This window comes from Calliopsis andreniformis, chromosome 12 (assembly GCF_051401765.1).
Source record: "Calliopsis andreniformis isolate RMS-2024a chromosome 12, iyCalAndr_principal, whole genome shotgun sequence".
In the NCBI taxonomy this organism is placed as follows: domain Eukaryota; kingdom Metazoa; phylum Arthropoda; class Insecta; order Hymenoptera; family Andrenidae; genus Calliopsis; species Calliopsis andreniformis.
The window spans coordinates 18,930,124-18,948,641 of NC_135073.1; the positions used below are offsets into that span (position 1 = coordinate 18,930,124).

Here is an 18,518-nt window from a genome sequence, read left to right on the forward strand (position 1 = left end):
TTATTCAGTAAAATAGTCAGTTTGTGATTCATTTTTCCTAGATTATTTTCTACAAAGACAAACTAATCTTGCGCAAACTGATAACAAAAGCGTCTCTGGTCGATCACCGTCGAACAAGAACGATCGATCGTCGGTTCTTTCAAAAAGTTTGACCACGCTGTCGCAAAAAGTATCTTTCGAATCGAAAAACACATCTAAGGGTGCATCAGGTGATAAAATCGATAAAAGTGGTAACTATTTTAGTTTTAAAATTTAGGAATGTATATTTTTGAAATAAATACTGCGAAAATATCGTTTCAGTTTCGGTGCGAGCATCGTCGAAAAGGCGTCTGATACTGGTGTCACCCTACGAGAAAGAATCAGAAGCCAAATTAACAAGAACAACTGATCTGGAGGAATTCTATTGCATCGCGAACAAAAATATTTTCGGTTATTACAACAATTCGAAAATTGGAAAAATCGGAGGTGGGGACGAGAATATAACTATCATTCAATCGCCCAGAACTGAAGGTAGCATTCCTGGGAAAAGAAATGTTCAGTGTTGAAGATTTACGCTAAATTTTCTAAATATCTATTGGCTCTTTTTTACCAGTTTGGCTCTCCGGTTTTTGGACCACTTAGGAGACTGGACTTTGAGAGGACCATCGAAGGAAGGAATGAACCTCGTGGAAGTGTTCTCATTGAAAAATGCAACTGCCATACATGGACTCATGTATTTAAATATTATAATAAATGCTTCAATACTGTATTATATATATATACAATATGTATTTGAGTAAACATGACTTGATGGTTTATGTTATTGAGCACACAGACACAACCCATTGCACACAAACAACAGACACATTCCTATACCATAAAATTTCAATGCTTTGTTCATGAATAATTTATAAAGAAATTCTATACTATGTATTACAACTAAGATGCACCAAGAAATTATCACTCTTATCTTAGACAGACTACATCCTTAATAGCATTTGCATAAAACTTGTCATTCCTGTCTGTTTGAGAAGTATGATAGTCAATTTGCGTCAAATATGATGTGGCAAGAAATTCAAATGAAATAGCCTCTTCAGTCTTTAATTCAATATTATTTATATGAGACTCTTCTATAGTTCAATGATTGTTTTAAGAAGCAATGGCATAAAACTTGTAAAAATTGTCAAAAAAAATGCGGGTATAAAACCACTATAAAAATACTAAATGTTTATAAAACAGCACACTCTCCATTTTCTAAAAGATCTATACAATACCTATGTCTTATTAAATCTTATTATAAGTCTAATGGTCTTTGCATTATAGCAGCAAAGAGTTTATATTCAAGTAATACAAAATTTAATTCATTCAATATCAAGATACTCCTAATTACAGAGGTTCCTTGTTATAAATAGGTTTTTTAGAACCGCCGAAAAAACCATTCACGCAGAAATAAACGAAATAAGCTCAAAAAATGTTCTATTAAAGAAATGGTAACCATTGCCGAGCACCTCTATAATCAGTTTTTTAATAAGATTCGTATCTTTTTTCTATAACAAGATTATTTTGTAAACTCATCGTAATTAGAGATCATATTTAATACATATTTATTGAAGACTGTATTTTAAAAAATGAATACATTATTCAAAGTGATATGAATCAGTGCTGCCATGGCAAATCTATTTTAGGAACTAAAAGTCTATAGATACTTCTTAATATAAAGCAAGAACAACAGTTGTAGTATCAATTTCAATCAAACATAATTGTGTATAATATTTGCTTTAAATATCTACCAATTATCAAGAAATTCAAAACCAGTCTTTGGTATAGTTCTTTCCTCCTCCTCCTGATTTAATTGAGAGGACTGGAAACTACTGTAAGAACTAGGAGTTTCTAACAGTGCAGTTGATTCATTAATATCACTCGATTTCGTGCGCGACATTACAACTAATGTATTTGATTGACTCTTATCAGTATCTGAATCTCTTTCTCTAACTAAGCTCTCCATATCATCATCTAAATTATTTTGCAATTTTAATAAAGATGTTTTGTTCATTAATTTAGCAAATATACTTTCAGTATGATCACTGTCTGAATTGCCTTTTAATAGACTGTTACATTGTTCATCCTCAAAAATACTACTTGAAAAACAATCAGACTGAAAACGACTAACTTGATGAGATGACGTATAACTATCAGTAAGTAAGTTAGAATTGTTTCTCTGTGATTTAGCAGGGCTCGAAAAATGTGGTGATTCCCCAAACTGAGCCCTGATTAATTTAGATTTTGCATCTTCAGTTGAGTCAATTATACTGAGATTCATTTGTGATTGAGTCATGAATGAAAATGGAGCTGAGTGCTCATCACGCCAACGTAATGTCTACAATATTATAGTAAAATAAATTGCTTTGAATTATAGGAATTTGAATAAGTGCTTTGAACCAAAGTACAACTAAACTAATCCTGATAGTCTATAATTTTTATTTAGGTTCAAAGCATTAAGCAAATTTTCATAATATAAACTAATAATGTACTTACAGAGCCAGTTTCATCGATGACATATTTCATACCAGTCTGTATACGTAGCTTTGGATACCACTCTGGTAACTCTTTACTGACATCCACCTTCTTCAATGTATACTTCAATGCCACTTCTGGCTGGATTATAGTTTCATTAATTGCTTGATTACGCTCTGCTATAGTTAATGTATTCCACAGACCCTCATAGGCTTCTTTTGTCGCAGCGATATCTTCCCCTATTCTTTGTGCCAAGGGGTTTATACTGTAGAAATACTGCTCAGCTCTTGAACTTAATGTAGCACTCATACCGAAATGTTCAAAGTAACATGAACAAAATATCTGGAATAAAAGACCATCAAGTTTTATTATAACAATAAAAAGGATGGATTATAGATGGATTATAGATCTCAGATAAACTTTGAAATGGTTGAACAATTTAAATTCAGGTTATAGTACCACGCTAAAATACGTTCTATAGTCAATGAACGAGAAAATTGCCGAGTTATTAAAAAAGTATAAAACTCGATTACAAGTGCATCGAAGCTATGCGAAACAAGACGATAGAAACGTCAACAATATACTCTTCTAGGCGCTGCCCTCAGGTGAAATGACAGGACGCCCATAATTATATTGGCGCGTGCGTAAATTTATACTAACACATTCCTAGCAGAAAGTTTCTCCATTCCTAAGGACATTGTTAGAGAAATTCCCGATTAATAGAGTGAATCGAATAATTCTAATTTGAATTACTGTATTTAAATAAGAAAAATATGAGTTACGCGTTGAAAATGAACTTTTAAAAATAATTTAAAGGGAAACCTTTCCTCTTGAAGGAAAGTTTTGTCAAATCATAGTGATGACGCAAAATAAAATGAATTCATGTATATACATAATATTAATGTAGGATTATGAAGCCTATATGACATAAGAAATATGTGAAATAAAGATAATTGTATAAAATAAGCATGATCAAACAAAATTCCGTTAAACTTGTATGGAAAATAGATCGCAAAATGTAGCTTAAAAAAGCATAATTTTATGCAGACTAGCTGATTTATCGTTACTGATAAGCAATTACAACAAATTTATGAAGTAATAAGGAAAAATTATGATAGAATATAAAGAATTATAGTTACATTTGTCGGACGCCGACGCCTCGCTCACATTTCAGGAAATCCCGCGTTCGCCTATGAACTACCGGAAGTAACAATAATGAGATTTAGAATTTTTAAAACATTTCACTTTTACAATTTAAACTATTTTGAAAAATCAATACTTACTGTTGTATATACATATATTAATCATAAAATAATAAAATTATCTTGTTTAAATATATTTAATAAAATACACCCAAATTCCTTTTAATATTTAAATTTATTAGTAACAGAAAGATGTAAATGAATAAAGTAGTACATTCTATAAACGTCATTCGGTTTTTCTAATACAGGAAATGCGAATAAAAAAGTGGCGATTATTAAACGTTTGTCAAACTTGTCAAATAAAAATAGGAATTTATTCATAAGCTATATCATAATTGTACAGGAATCGTGTACAACGTACGTATCAATTCTTTATTTAGTTATTTCTTTTCGGAAGTAATGCTACGATACTTCCAAAATTTTTCTCTTCATTCTTTAAAAATAAATTTTCCAAAAACTAGTAAACAAGTTAACTTGAAAAGTTAATTATATCAAAGTATTCAATACTAAAATTGTTTAAACGTACGAAAATAGTTCTGAACAAAGTACAATATAATGCCCTATCGTTACTTTCGTAACCAACTGGATTTTCATTGAAATTATCATATACTTCATGTCTCTTTTATTATCATACAAATATATACAATGTCATTATTTTAAATCAGTTCTTGCGCAATTAGTAACCGTTTTCATATTTTATCATTTGAACGGAACGGATTGCTTATTTAAAATAGATACACAATACACAAAAAAATGATAATTATTTACAGACAGCAATGTTTCAACAGGAATGACAATAAATAAAGATCGCGTGTGATATCATGAGAATCATACTTAAAGGTGACCTTCAAGTATTACTTATATAGTTTATCAATACCTTTATAAAGACATTTCAAGTACAAAGGAGCATACATTTTATGTTATTTTCTTCTTTTTTCTTCTTTACAAAATATATTTACAACCAGTGCGTCTGGATGAATTTGTTTAATAGGAAACAAAACTGCTTGACCAAAAAATAATTAACTCTTCGCTTATAAGTACCATCTTTGTATTAACTCTGTTTGTTTTATAATTCTATAATTAGATTCTTTCACCCGGAAAAACGGACGTGATTTAGCAACACTGTGTATTAATATCATTATTTACTGTATAGAGAATCTTTTAAAGAATCCAGAGTACATCATATTCCTTTCTTTTCTGTAGCAGAATGAATCTACTGATTAGGTACGTTAGTAACTCTCACTGCAGTAAGTGTAATAAATGTATACGTTAGTGTTCCCGATAATAGATTCCAAAAGATAGCATCACTAATCACAAGTGATACAAACAGATACTCTTTTCTCTTTTCTTCAAAAGAATCGGCAATCTACGTTGTAGAAATCAATACAATCTTGTATAAATCTGATAGATTATTATGTCCCTTTCGTCTTAACCCGGTGCACGAGAGAACTCTAATAGTTTCGTATATTTCCATTATTTTGTAGATTGAATGTCACACATACGCTTTCATGTACGTTAATTAAAAGGTGGCACTACTTCTTGGAACAACTGTTTACCTGTATCGGGTACCTATGACCTCGAATGATACGGTTTGATAAGTTTTTCTTTCATTTAACGTCTTTATTAAAAAAAATATACTAGCAATGACGATGATTTACCGTGCGATTCGAATCGCACATTAAAAACTTCTCTCGTTAATGATACATGACATATACATATGTATATATATACTATCATCTCATAATGATTGTGTATCTCAAACCTTGTTCTATAATATTCTAAAATAACACGAACACCTCTTCAACCCTCGTTACAAATACTGTATTGCTTTAAGACTATCGTCAATTAACTGTAGTTAGGTCAATTAAACGGAGAAAATAAAAAGCATTTGAAAAATTAATACAACGAAAAAAGAAACCAATTTTAAAGCTGATTTACGCTATCTAATTCGTCAAAAATAAGAGTTCATCGTAATAGACGGGTAATACTTGTGAAACAATTTCTCACTAATAAAAGATACATAGAGATTGCACAGAACGTAGGCCAAATGTAAAATTGTCCACAGTTACCTGTTCGACAAATGTTTAAGAGGACCTAAACTCAGAATAGAAGTAGCACCGAGTGCACCTAGATTGCAAGTGTTAGGATTTCTTGCACCGTCTATTGTAATGATCGGTAATCCAAAATAGCCGCCAGTCTGAGCACTAAGCTGCGACAGCGGAATATAACTTTGTATACCGAGATTCGATAAACGGTTCAACACATGAGGAGACTTCAAATCTACAACTGGTAGTGCCAATTCCGCACCACCGTTTTGTGCAACCGTATCAACTTCCTTGTGATACGCTTGTTTGTGCGTTATCAGCGCATTGGCTGTCGGATACTGAGCAGGACAAAGATTACACCTAGTAAATAGAAGGTCATTTGATAAATTAAAACATTAATCCTGATAGAAGAAAATCATTTACAATGGACTTACTTGTGAAGTAGTTTACTCGGTGCCCGATGTGTAGCCATGTGCTGTGTCAATATTTCTTGGTTCTGGAAATTTTTATCGCATACTTGGCAAGTAAGCAATGCCCTGTAACAACGAACAAGCGTCTCATTATCGTAAATAAACGCAACTAAGATTTTCTTGAACGTATATTACCGTGGCGGTCTTCCACGCCTAACCACTGGCATTTGTGGTGGGCCATCTTGCGTCAAATCTACAGTAGGTGGTCTCGGTGGTCTTTCCACTTCATTCACCGCTGTTTTATTCTGTTTATTTTGGGGGACAACAAACTGGCCTTGCTCCTGTTGCTTTTTTTGAGAACTAGCTGGTATGATAGAAATAGCAGAATTCAGATTGAGCGCTGTAACATTTAAAGGCTGCTGTGAAGGTGTAGTCCTCTGTGGCTGGGAAGGTATCTGCTGTTTGTTTTGTTCGCTTGTTTTATTTTTATTTGCTGCTGGAGTAACAGTAATACCTCTGGCTGCCAGTACATTCGCCACAGCCTTTGCATCGGACTTCTTCCCGCCAGCACCTGGCGTGTTCTGCACTTGAGCTGGAGCGGAACCTTTAGATTAGTAAAATAAGATTTTTTTTATTCCTGTTAGGTACCTCTTCCACGATTAGTTGCGTACATCCCATAACATTTGAAAGAACGACGAAATCAATTTATAAAAAGAAATATGGGGAGAAAAATAAATACATGAAAATAACAAACTAATTCTCAGAAGAGGCTTAAACAGATAAAAAAATATAACAAATACTTAAAAGAAAATAAATAAGCGTTTGGCTCACCTGGTTGCCGTACACTAAGAGTTATAGAGTCCGTAAGATGTATAGTAGAATCGTTTCTACCAGTTTGTTGGGTAGTAGCACCTTGAACATTTTGTATAACGGGCAAACCGTCGTTTCTCTTTTGTTGAGCGATAACATGACAATCCGCGTCTTCATTTCTATCTGGTAATAAAACGTCCATTCGTCGTTGTTTTGCTGCAGAATTATTTTGCTGCTGTGCTTGCATCGTTTGCTGCACAGGACGTTTCATGCGTTGCCGCGGAGTTGGTCCAGCCTGTGGCGTACGTGGTGCCCTATAAGAACACAAATGCAAATTAAACTGCTTAATACTTCGTCTAGAAGAAATGTGATTCTACATTTAGTCCTCCATTACACGCGTTGCGGAGTGTGCGATCATTTGTCCATGAAGCGTCGCGTCAGCGTAGCGTATGCTGCAGATAAAAGGATAAACAGAGAAATCGGATATACTCCGTAGACAGACGACTTGAGTCCGCAATTTCATTATTTTCCTATCACGAGACAGAAAAATCAACAGCAGCCTCGTAACCTTCTGTAGCTTAATCAATCATGTTTTGACTGTTGTTAGTATGTCGACAAAGTCGATGAAATCAGTAAGGTTTTGAAACTTACGAGATATTTTTTACCAAAAAATGATTGAAAACATTAACAGACAGCCAAGAAATAAAGAGCCGGATAATTAAACTTTCTGAACGGATAGCAGAGGCCGCAAGTGTGTAGCGAAGGGTTAAATTTATCTGATAATAGTTCGTATATTTCCGTAGGTTATAATGGTACTTGCCGACTACTTTGTGCAACAGTAGGATACCTTCCACGAGAAATTTGTTGGGACAACTGAGGATGCATTTGTGGCGGTGCAGTCATTTGTGGATATGGGCCCGCCGGTCCATACTGTGGATACAAATGCGCTATATGTGGAGGATAATGCATGCCCTGTGGACCAGGAACTCTATACAGAGGAGGCCTTCCTGGTGGCTGTACGAAGTAATTTGGTCCAGGGATCATTGTATTAGCACCTGGTGGAAGACTTGGAGGCATTTGCGTTTGTGGAAGTGGCATACGTTGTACTTGCTGAGCTAACTGTTGCACAGGAGCGGGCAACTGTTCGAAGTTAACAGGCGGTATAATTTGTTGTCCGCTATTAGTTACTACATTATACGTCGGCGAATTTGTTTGATTTGGAGAAGTCAAAGGAGAATTTCTGCTTAGCTGCTGCGAATTCGGTGTATTCGGAGATTCCATTGACACTGCATGTGGCGAATGCGTATTTAATTGTGGCGATGTCTGACTTAAATGAGGTGAATTCTGATTCAAATGAGGCGAATTCGTATTTAAATGAGGAGACAACTGGCTCACGTTCGGAGAAAGAGGTGTTCCATGTACTTGAGCCTTATGCATAGAAACTTCCAACGGCGAATGAAAAATAAGATTAATACATTCTGGAATATTACACTGATAATGGCCAGCTTTGCTTCGATGCTCATCCAGTTGAACGATATCTTTGAATTTTTCATTACATACGCGACAGGTACTGACAGTTTCCGCCAACTTTTCAAGCGAAACGTATTCCGTTTCTGGTGGCAAATTGTTTGATAATGTTTCATTTTGATTATGTCGTTGATGTTCAATTAAGTTCTGCAACAGAGATCCAGCATTTTCAATATTGTTATCACCCTCATGCTCGGAGTGTTCTTCATTTTCTTTAGAAGCCTCATTATTTTTGTTTGACAGGTTTGTGGACAACTGGTTCCAATTGAAACCAGTTGTCCCTTCCGTTGACTCTTCAGGCTTATCTTCATTCTCACATACTGTTGTACAATCAGATGAATGATTCGAATACGTAGAAGGCTTGGAAATAATACTAATTGCTGGATTTCCTTCTAGATCTTGGATCATGTTGGAATCACTCCCTCCATCCTCATCCTCCTCAATGCTTGAATTGTCAATTAACTGGTTCATAGATCTAGACCTGAAAAGTTAAGTAACAGATTATGATAAAATCATATTTTATATAAGAACATTTTTTTCATACACAATATTACCCAGATTGTTCACCAAGCTTCTTCAAGTTTTCAATAGTTTCTCGACATGTTGCTTCCAATGCATCTGATTCTTCGTGATCTTCTGGTTCAGAGAGTCTTTTTTCTGAATTGTCGTATTGGTCTGCACTTTGTAAGTCATCAACATTTTGATCTTCTTTTTCAGACGGATTTGCCATATCACTCCCTACACCTGAGTCACCTTCATTTACATCTATGGATGGTCTATCATTTTCATCCAATGAACTATGATTATCATTATTGAACTTGATGTTCCCATATTCATCCTATTAATGATATATTTTATGTAAAATACCCATTATCATTTACAATATCCATTAACATACCTGTTGCTCCACCATCACGTCTTCAAACGGTTGATCGATTGAATTTTCTGTATCTTTGTCATGTCTTTGATCATTCTCCTTTGCCTCAGCCACGTCTCCTCGACAGTGGTTTTCCGTACCCAGATTAATGTTGCTATTTACAACAGTAAAATCTTCAGACTGTGATGACTTTTTCAGTTTAAGCTTAAGAGGATCAAGAAAGCTTTGCTTTTTTAATATTAATTTCAGAGAACCTTTTTTCTTAGAGTCTAGCCAATACGTGTTGCTATGCTTTCGTTTTACAGGTTTCAAGTTCGTAACTCTTCTTAAAACAACACGTGCTCTTCCCAAATGAGTAAATATGTGAGAACGTAGTTGTTTCTTTGTTAGAAACTCTTTCCCACAAATCTCACAGCTTAGTATTTCAGACTGTAGAGTAAATATAGAGGTTTGATCTTCACCGTGTCCACCTGGAATAAAATAATATCTAAAAAATTACACTGTAATTACGTTACATCATTACAGTAAACCAAATAACACTATTTTGTAAAAAAAATTCTGCTCTCCTTAAAAACAAACTAACTCAAAGATGGAACACTTAACCACCTTCGCTGGTCAAAGTCACAGAAAAAATGTCAACACAATAATTTGCCGCGCTTTCGTATTTTCTGTCAAATATACTAAACTGATATTATTGTTTGTTAATATTCTTTAACAGCTACACATCAATTGTATCCTCTTAACACATTCTTCATTCGAGAGGTTCAATCCGTTTTATCAACCCGCGTTCCCGTGTTACAACGGATGTAAACAATCGATGCCGATGTACATGCAGCAACAGCAAGTGTTCATGCAAAATGGTTGCACCAGCAGCAGACAACCTAGCGCAAGCGATGTAATTGCCTCCACTTTTGCCGAGAATTGAAAACAGGACTCACAAATCGATACTATCTAAAGAATGAATATCATTGGCTCATTTTGTATTACTGCGAAATTCGCGCCGAAATATGGCCACATCGAGAACCGTATCTTGCTGTGACATTGTGAATGTGCATAAACTGTTGTTTTCCTGATCGTAAATAAGCATATTAATTTATGTACATTTCTTATTCGAACGAAAAAATTATTGAAACGTTCATGCTTAATTAAGCAAGCGTGAATAATGAAATGAAACAGTATTTCTCGCAATATAGTGAATCATTTCAGCCTCTTTTCTTTGAGGAACAGACGTGTATTCATGCTTCGTTAAATATAAATAAAACATGTAAGTTATGCTGTATTACATCTAATAATTAATAGAAAACTAACATAGATTTCATCGTTCTCAAATTGATAGTAATTAATGCTACCCTAACCTTTCACAGCATATGTCGAATATACGAATTTTTTTTCTATTTGTTAACAAGTTTTCTATTTTAATTCTCAGTTCTACTTCTTTATAAAATATTTTATACTTGTACGTATTATTAGTGTTAAATTTACTTTTTAGAATAAAAAAATAGGTATTGCGTCCAGATTCATCTGTTACGTTCAATACAGATGAAGCAGGTTTACAAAAAAATGTATTTGATAAAATGAGAATGAATGTTTGATATAATTTTGAAGGAAATAATTTATAAAAGCTGGGCTAAGCTTTAATATTATCTGTGATGAATGTTACATTAATTTTTGTATATAGTTTGTTTTGTCATACTTCAAATTTGTCAATATTCTGGGGAAAAACATACCAAATTTTTGTAAATCATCCACTGCATCATCTTTATAAATATTCCTTTGATTGGGAAATTTGAATTCTTCAAAGTCTTGATCTAATGGATTGTTCATTTCCAATCTGTAAACGAAATGATTGTCATTGTTATACAATATGAACATCATCATAAATTTTATTTGCTAATATTAGTATTAATACTGTTACATTTAAGTAATTATTTTGTTACACTTACAGGCATTGTTATCAACAATGCGAATTGTCACAGGAACATTAATAAAAATTTATCTTCATTTAAGCGATCTTTCGTCGATAATCACGCACGTCAACAAAGTTCATCGATTAATAATGTACACATATTTATTCCGTTGTAATAAGCAAGTGTCCACATGTATCACTCAATTACGATAATCTTTCGTCACTAGAATAACAATCAACTGTACAAAAAGCCCGCAAAAAAAAGATACGGTTGTCAATGTATACTACCTCGTGCGAACTTATTACAAGACGTTGATCTATGTTTACGGTCGTCGATGAAGTGTTGAATGAAAATAAGGTCAATTAAGCGGTCATGAGGCGAACAATTAACATGTGTCAAACTTCATTAAATCAACTCGATGCAAATAAGAAACAACATTCCATTTACTTTCCAATTGCTGACTATTGACTGTCAATACAACGCCGAATTACATTATTGTTGAAACGGAACATGAAAACTCGAGACAACTCATATGAAATTACAAAAAAAGAAAAAAAAATGTTTGAGCTCCTCTCGTTGTTCGGACGCTAAACTTCCCTCCCGGTTTTGTTGTATATGTTAATTAAATATGGCCGCCAAATTGTTATGACATGATCACTTGATGGCACGGTTCGTTGTGTAGCGACATTCTCAACAAAGATAAAATCGGCGCGTCAACCGCGATGCCTACCGTAACTAATCTGAACTTATTATTAGTACGTGTTATATCGAGCCGCCAATATGGCGGCGCCACGATGAAACCCGCGCGTCGGACAGGATAATCAACTCAGTGTGAATTCGTGCCGAACTGTTGAGGCGCGTTCAGCGACGGTTCAGAATGTTCAGATGCGTTGTTCTGTAAGGACAAGCAAGAGCGCGCGCGCGCGCGCGGGGTAGCGTGCGCCGATCCCTGCAAACGTTGGGTTTCCCTCTCCTCTCCTCTCCTCTCTTCTCTTCTCTTCTCTTCTCTTCTCTTCTCCTTTGGTTTCTTCGTGTGCCTAACTTCTCCTCTGCTGCACTACCATCACCACCTTTATCCACTTCCTCTCCTCCCCTTCACCCTCTTCTTGTCTTCCCCGATATGTCTTCTACCTCTGCTAGTGCAGGTTTTCTTTATCAGACAATCAGAGGGTTCACTGCATGCCATAAGCACTTATTGCGCTGCCTTACGCCCTTCGAGCGAAGCCTAACAAATATAAAAGGGATCGATGCTGATGTATATTGAAGATAGAGGGAAGGGGGAAGTAGGGAAGGAGCCCGAATTGAAATTAAGTCAACCTAACGTGCACTCAAGTATGAGTAGGGAGCCAATCCGCTCATAGCGAGTACTGTCGACGCAGGCGCAACTCGAACTTCACTGTAAAACTCTTTCCTCCCTCTCTGTTTATCTTGCACGCTCTCTCTTGCTTGCTCACCCTCTCCATCACTTCGTGATTTTCTTTCCATTTCCAACTAAACCAACCTCTTTCTTCCCCTCTCCGACCAGCTGCTTCTCTTGTTTTATTTTTCGCGACTGCTCTCTTGCTCCAACTTCTGCCCCTACTCTTTCCTTTTTTCTTCCCACGTTCTCTTTACCATCCCTCCAACGTTCCACTCCGTCCCTCGGCCCCTACAATTCTCCAACAAAATCGTCACCGGTAACTATCCAATTCCCACCTGTCATCCATTGTGCTTAAATACTACGCTGCACTCTGGCGATTTACATCCATAATTTATACTTGATTTTCCGGTCTTTTGAGGATCATAGTGACGCCGCAAGATTCCCTCTTCTTTCTTTCTCTATCCATCGAAAGCATGCACCCTGCATTTATTGAGTGATTATACCGAAACTACATGACTATATTTACGAATATTCTTCGGTTTAGTATTTGTAGTCACGATTTTTGTGATATAAAATTGTAAAGATGTTGCATATTTTGTACTTACAATACCATTCATTTTGAAACTATGCGTAAGATATTGGGACTTAACTTTAGTGAAGTTAAGAGAAAGAACTTTCTTAAGACAAAGTTTTTCCATGGTAATGTGTACACCAACACAACTTAATATAAACCGGTTTGATTGGGAAAATGTGTGTGAACAAGGCGTGGCACGAATGGTTGGAGGTCGACAAGAACGAATATAGTAGGGGGACTTAACGGAACATGTCGAAAACGGCCGAAACTGGCGCCTATTGATCGGTAACAGGTTCTGTTATGTTATATACTGCAGATATACTCAAACATCCCGTGCTTGGAATTCTATATTTAGTTGAAGTGGAATTCCATACATATCAATCTGCAGCATTAAATCCGAAGTCATAAATCAAAGCTTCACCCTTAATTTATCTTTCAAACCGGTTCTTATTTCTTCGTAGATGTATCCTTCCGTAGTGTACCTACCTATACTAACATTACAGAATATTGTACAGAATATCGTATTTTGTTACATTAAAGAGCTTTAACATTCTTTCGTATGCGTCTCAACACAATCGCAGGTGATTAACGGAAAAAGAGTATTCAACAGCCATCACAATGGAAGTTCACTTCCGACTATTTCCACCGCCTCGTTTCGGCCGAATAAAGCTCAAGCAAGCAATTGAATGGTCAAACATATATATCCAGTTGACATTCTCATTCCACGGAATACTTGACTATTGATTTCATCCCTACCATGGACGCTTCGTCCTTTGGTTGGCAACTCCTACTAGTATGCGCGGCAGCCATGCTAGTATGCGCAGAAAGGTAATCACCTTTATGGAGGAGCAAGTTCACCATGATATAGTAGCGGTCCAACTTGGTGCGAGGAGAAAGGGGAGACTTGGATACGTACGTTGACCCAACATCCCCGACTACTACTCCCCTCTGTCACCGCCGCCTCCCGCAAATCTAGTTTCATTGCGAGTTGCGCACAACTTTCTAAGCTCGAGCCTCCTCTGACGAGATTCGTTCAAGTTATGCTCATTACACGCGTAGTAGGGAGAGAAAAAGATAAAGGTTTCGATGGTGGTTCTGGTTAACGGGACTTCACAAGCTCGTTTAAGGTTATCAACAAAGTATGCTGATTCCAGGCCGATGAAGCTTCTGCGTTTCTGCTTCTATCAAATCGATTATCAAAATATGTACTTCAAAATACTATTAATTAAAGTTTACTGAATCAACTTAATAGATAATAATACATGAAGTACTATTATCGGTTTTACCCCGAGAGTTGCAGAACCTAAAAAGATGGAGACGGAGCAGTGCAACACTTGGCAACATAGGAGATACTTTTATTCACTTCTTTGGTTTCATAGTAAAGCTATGTACCACGAGAAGTATATAAATGTTTTATTCGTACTGTTTACTAACAACGAAGACTTTCTTTTTTATTTATGAGTAATAAAATTTACTTTGCGTTACAGGAACGTCATTGATTGCAATTCATACATCGATGAAAAATGTATACGTAATCTTTATAAGTACATATTAATGTATTATATTATTATTGTGTTATAGTACAGATTTTTATATTTAAGTGCAATGTGACTCAGTTATATCAATAAATATTAAATTGTTGTACGTATTGCTATAAGAACACTATGTACCTACTAAATTTTCTTGCTCAGATCATTTGCAATTTGACCTCGTTTGTTGACCTCACCGGTTGCTAGGCACCACAGTTATAGTGTCAGACGGGGGGAGTTAAGCTTTAGCGATGTTGCCAAATTGTTCCATGTTAAAAATATATTGTTAAAATTTATATTTTTTTTAGTAGAATTGGGATGAATCACTATACACTACAATGGAAAGTATTTATACTTCATTAACTGTTTTTATGCTCTACTCACCGCACATCATTTCTGCAAATTTGATTTTCTACACCTTATAGTAAATAATACGTAATTTAACAATTACAAAACTCAGTTTTTTGTCAAAATCGAGTGACAGTTTTTTTAAGTCAATCAATAGTAAGGTATTTACAAAGTAACTATTATTTAATGTACTTCTCATAATTTTGAATATAATTCATTGCAAAGATTTGTACTACTCAGTAGTCTCAGGATATTTAATTAATACCTTCATTCAAATGAGTGTAGGTTAAGTATTGTATGTATATGTATTCGTTGGATTTCAAATCAGTTCTGCCAACCTGAGGAGAACAGTTGCGCGAAGTGTTATGCTCTTCACAAAACCCAAAACAACATATTTTATCGAAAAAGTACACAAGTTTTTCATACGTCTATAATAATTAAAACGTGTGAAGAAATGTGTGAACGTGTCAAATCAGTTTTTTTAATTATAATTCAATTAATCTGATTAAATTTCTTCTTATATTGTTATCTGTTTCTAATTTGTAGAATAATAATTTCAAAAATTGTATGTTTTATTTAACAGAAACGCAGCCAACAATCGCTAGTTCCATATGCAATTTATGTTAGCAAAAACTTAAAAAATTATCGTTAACGACTTTCGAAAAGAGGTTATCTTACTAGTCCATTACTGTTTGTGGTAAAAAGTTTACCTTTTATTCACCACTATTATGTATGCTAATATAAAGATATTTTAAAAGTGTACAAAAAGTATGACATAAGTACTCTGAGTATTTCAATTAGCATAGCTTGTAACTATAAAGAAAACAACTTATAATTATGTTTGGTACTTTACGTAACAAGTTTCAAACAGTACAAGAAGGTATATCAGCTAGGTAAAGAATATTTATATGTGTTTATAATTTTCTTTTCCAAATGAAGAATATTCTGAATAAAAAATTTAAATTCTAAAAGCTTCCTCCAAATAAAACTATAACTGCATATAATTTTTGGTAAATGTTTTACACATGTAAACATTGTTATTTTAGTATTCGAGGACTTGCTGTTACTGAAAATCCAAAACAAAAAAAATCTGTGAATGTGAGAAATGTTAATTATGATGCGGGTGCTGATATCTTACATAGATACCAGTTACAATGGAATGAGTTACATGAACTTGCAGAAGAAAATGCAGAGAAAGCTCAAGAGGCAGATAAATTCATAGGAAATATCTATGAAAAGCTTGAACAGGAATGGAAGAATATAACATGTTTAAATAGTACTTTAGCTTATATTCCAAAAATCAACAATGCAATACAAGATCTCATGGACCAAATAGGTATTATTTTAAATGAAATTTATAACATACACAAAGTTAATATATAATTTTTTCATCGTCTAAGGTACTTTGCAAGAAATGTTTGAAGAAGTAGAAGGAGCTATTTATCGATTGGAAGATTTAAATGAAATGTTGGATTTACAAAGTAGACAATTGGATCACAGATTTCAACTAGCTTTGTACAAAGAGAAAAAACTTGCAGAGTTAAATATTGTGAAAGGTACATTACATAATGCTTATATACTAACTGCATTAATGCAAACAATTTAAGAGTGTGTTAATTTCAGAAAAGTTGGCTAATGAACATATTGAAAGAGTGTCAAAATATGAACTTAAGCAGCAGAAATTAATGAAAGAAAGAAGGGATACATTTGAAGAAGTTTTTAAAGAGGAACTTGAAGAATATAAAGCAACAGGAGCAATATCTAGTATGTTCCAATGTTTTACAGATAAAATGATATTTTTCTAAACTCAATGTTCTTTAATTTATCTTTCTTCCAGAATTGCCAGTCACACAACAAGGGCCTTCTCTGGATGAGATAGTGTTAGATGTAGATTCAAAAATATTTGATGAATTTTTAGAAAATTAAAAATACAACAATTTAATTTCCAATGTAAATAATTTAAAAATTGAAATGTATAAATTATATTTTGAAATTATGAACAATATATGGAATTGTAATAAATAAATTATAGTTTTTTTAGAAATTACATTATAGACCCATCATTTTAATTCCATATAAATATCTTGAATGAACTAAACTAAAATAATCCATGCCATGTGATGAGAAATACAATACTTACGTAATCCCCATTTTCTTAGGTTAGGTCAGGTTTGGTTAGTTAACGTCGTACATACCCTCATACTACACACTAGATTATCCATTGGTGAAGAGGCATGCGAAATCATAACCTAAAATATAACTAAAGAATTAAAATAACATATACGACTGTCGATACATTTCCACCTACCTCTATTAACAGGTACGGATCATACCAATATAATTATTGTTCTATTTTACATGCAATTGTTTGTAAACATTTTGAATAAATTTAATCTTATCGAATGTTCAATTTAAAGTACAAATATACTAATTTCTAATGGTTTCTGACAATTTCTGTCAATATTATTTGCTTTCAGAAAAAATGTTGCCGAAGTATAAAAGCAAGGAATACATATTAGATAAATTGCATAGAGGATTTGTAAATACTTGTGTTGCCGTTACCATAATCTCAGGATCGATGCTTTCTTATAAAATATACGAATACATACGATATGTACGACCTCTCCACAAAACATTGCAATTAAAAGCTCAAGAGGAATTGTTGGCCGAAGGAAAACCTTTGGAAGATGCATCTATTGAAGTGTCCTAATAAGTTAAAACGTGAGCGTAAATGTAACATATTACGATGATATTATAATAAAATAAAACATGTAAATGTTGTGTCAATTATTAATTGAATTTTTTCATGACAATTTATTTTTAAATTATTTCGATTCTGATTCATCGAGATGAATTTCTTTTTAAAATATATATTGCATAACAAAGTTTTTATACATGCAAAAAAATATATATATGAACATTAAATTTTGTTCATTGATATTTTTTTCTTAATTATTTTATTTGAGAAGTCACATCTGTATACATCTCTTATAATATCTTTTGAATGAGTATAAAAAGGTGTATTATGAGATTAAGCCCTGAGTGATTTCCAAATTTGACAAAGAACAAATGTGCTTTATATGGTATTTTTGTAATTTGTGCATCTTTATCTAAATATATGTTATAGACAATTTTTTATATTTTTATGATCATAAACAAAACTTAAGTACAACTTGCCATATGAAAGATTTTTTGCACATACATGAAACATGAACATTTGTTAAATTTTGCAACATAGAACGTTTATAGCAATCGCCAATTTATACACTGTTCAATGTAGAACTGAATAGACACATTAAATAAATGCTTACAAATAAATACTATATGTACATACATCATTCCTAATTGTAAAGTCTCAGTAATGATATAAATAACATACTAATGTTATCATTTTTTGTTGAACACATTTCACAGTAGACGTTCACGAGATGTTACA

The 18,518-nt window shown here is 33.8% G+C and overlaps 4 protein-coding genes and 1 long non-coding RNA gene across 11 annotated transcripts; 2 read left to right on the forward strand and 3 right to left on the reverse strand.

Moving 5' to 3' along the window:
* Positions 1-699: 699 nt before the first annotated feature.
* LOC143185466 (uncharacterized) lies at positions 700-3,667 on the reverse strand. 3 transcript variants are annotated; one of them, XM_076388496.1, is made up of 3 exons: positions 3,633-3,667; positions 2,515-2,835; positions 700-2,356 (listed from the first exon to the last, which is right to left on the reverse strand). In XM_076388496.1, exons 2-3 carry the CDS (start codon positions 2,800-2,802, stop codon positions 1,766-1,768), a joined length of 879 nt encoding a protein of 292 aa, XP_076244611.1. In that variant the 5' UTR covers positions 2,803-2,835; positions 3,633-3,667; the 3' UTR covers positions 700-1,765. The 3 variants fall into 3 exon arrangements, with proteins under 3 accessions (XP_076244611.1, XP_076244610.1, XP_076244609.1); XM_076388495.1 differs by lacking the exon at positions 3,633-3,667 and adding an exon at positions 2,953-3,103; XM_076388494.1 differs by lacking the exon at positions 3,633-3,667 and having other exon boundaries at positions 2,515-3,103.
* A 320-nt stretch (positions 3,668-3,987) lies between these two features.
* Positions 3,988-11,429, reverse strand: LOC143185456 (uncharacterized). Of its 4 annotated transcripts, none has more exons than XM_076388468.1 (10): positions 11,308-11,429; positions 11,092-11,195; positions 9,386-9,834; positions 9,042-9,325; positions 7,781-8,968; positions 6,982-7,274; positions 6,665-6,742; positions 6,346-6,550; positions 6,175-6,276; positions 3,988-6,100 (listed from the first exon to the last, which is right to left on the reverse strand). In XM_076388468.1, exons 2-10 carry the CDS (start codon positions 11,186-11,188, stop codon positions 5,761-5,763), a joined length of 3,036 nt encoding a protein of 1,011 aa, XP_076244583.1. In that variant the 5' UTR covers positions 11,189-11,195; positions 11,308-11,429; the 3' UTR covers positions 3,988-5,760. The 4 variants fall into 4 exon arrangements, with proteins under 4 accessions (XP_076244583.1, XP_076244582.1, XP_076244581.1 ...); XM_076388467.1 differs by having other exon boundaries at positions 6,665-6,754; XM_076388466.1 differs by having other exon boundaries at positions 6,346-6,742.
* Positions 11,430-12,217: 788 nt separating this feature from the next.
* On the reverse strand, positions 12,218-13,356 carry LOC143185474 (uncharacterized). The gene is made up of 2 exons (XR_013002925.1): positions 13,237-13,356; positions 12,218-13,111 (listed from the first exon to the last, which is right to left on the reverse strand). It is a non-coding gene; the product is annotated as an uncharacterized LOC143185474 (long non-coding RNA).
* A 1,555-nt stretch (positions 13,357-14,911) lies between these two features.
* Positions 14,912-17,118, forward strand: Dysb (dystrobrevin binding protein dysbindin). 2 transcript variants are annotated; one of them, XM_076388500.1, is made up of 6 exons: positions 14,912-15,243; positions 15,666-15,975; positions 16,129-16,418; positions 16,483-16,638; positions 16,706-16,846; positions 16,920-17,118. In XM_076388500.1, the coding sequence occupies exons 2-6, from the start codon at positions 15,920-15,922 to the stop codon at positions 17,006-17,008; spliced, it is 732 nt and encodes a 243-aa protein (XP_076244615.1). In that variant the 5' UTR covers positions 14,912-15,243; positions 15,666-15,919; the 3' UTR covers positions 17,009-17,118. The 2 variants fall into 2 exon arrangements, with proteins under 2 accessions (XP_076244615.1, XP_076244612.1); XM_076388497.1 differs by lacking the exon at positions 14,912-15,243 and adding an exon at positions 15,405-15,489.
* Positions 17,119-17,247: 129 nt separating this feature from the next.
* Positions 17,248-17,872, forward strand: LOC143185472 (uncharacterized). The gene is made up of 2 exons (XM_076388504.1): positions 17,248-17,402; positions 17,560-17,872. The coding sequence occupies exon 2, from the start codon at positions 17,565-17,567 to the stop codon at positions 17,790-17,792; it is 228 nt and encodes a 75-aa protein (XP_076244619.1). The 5' UTR covers positions 17,248-17,402; positions 17,560-17,564; the 3' UTR covers positions 17,793-17,872.
* Positions 17,873-18,518: the final 646 nt, after the last annotated feature.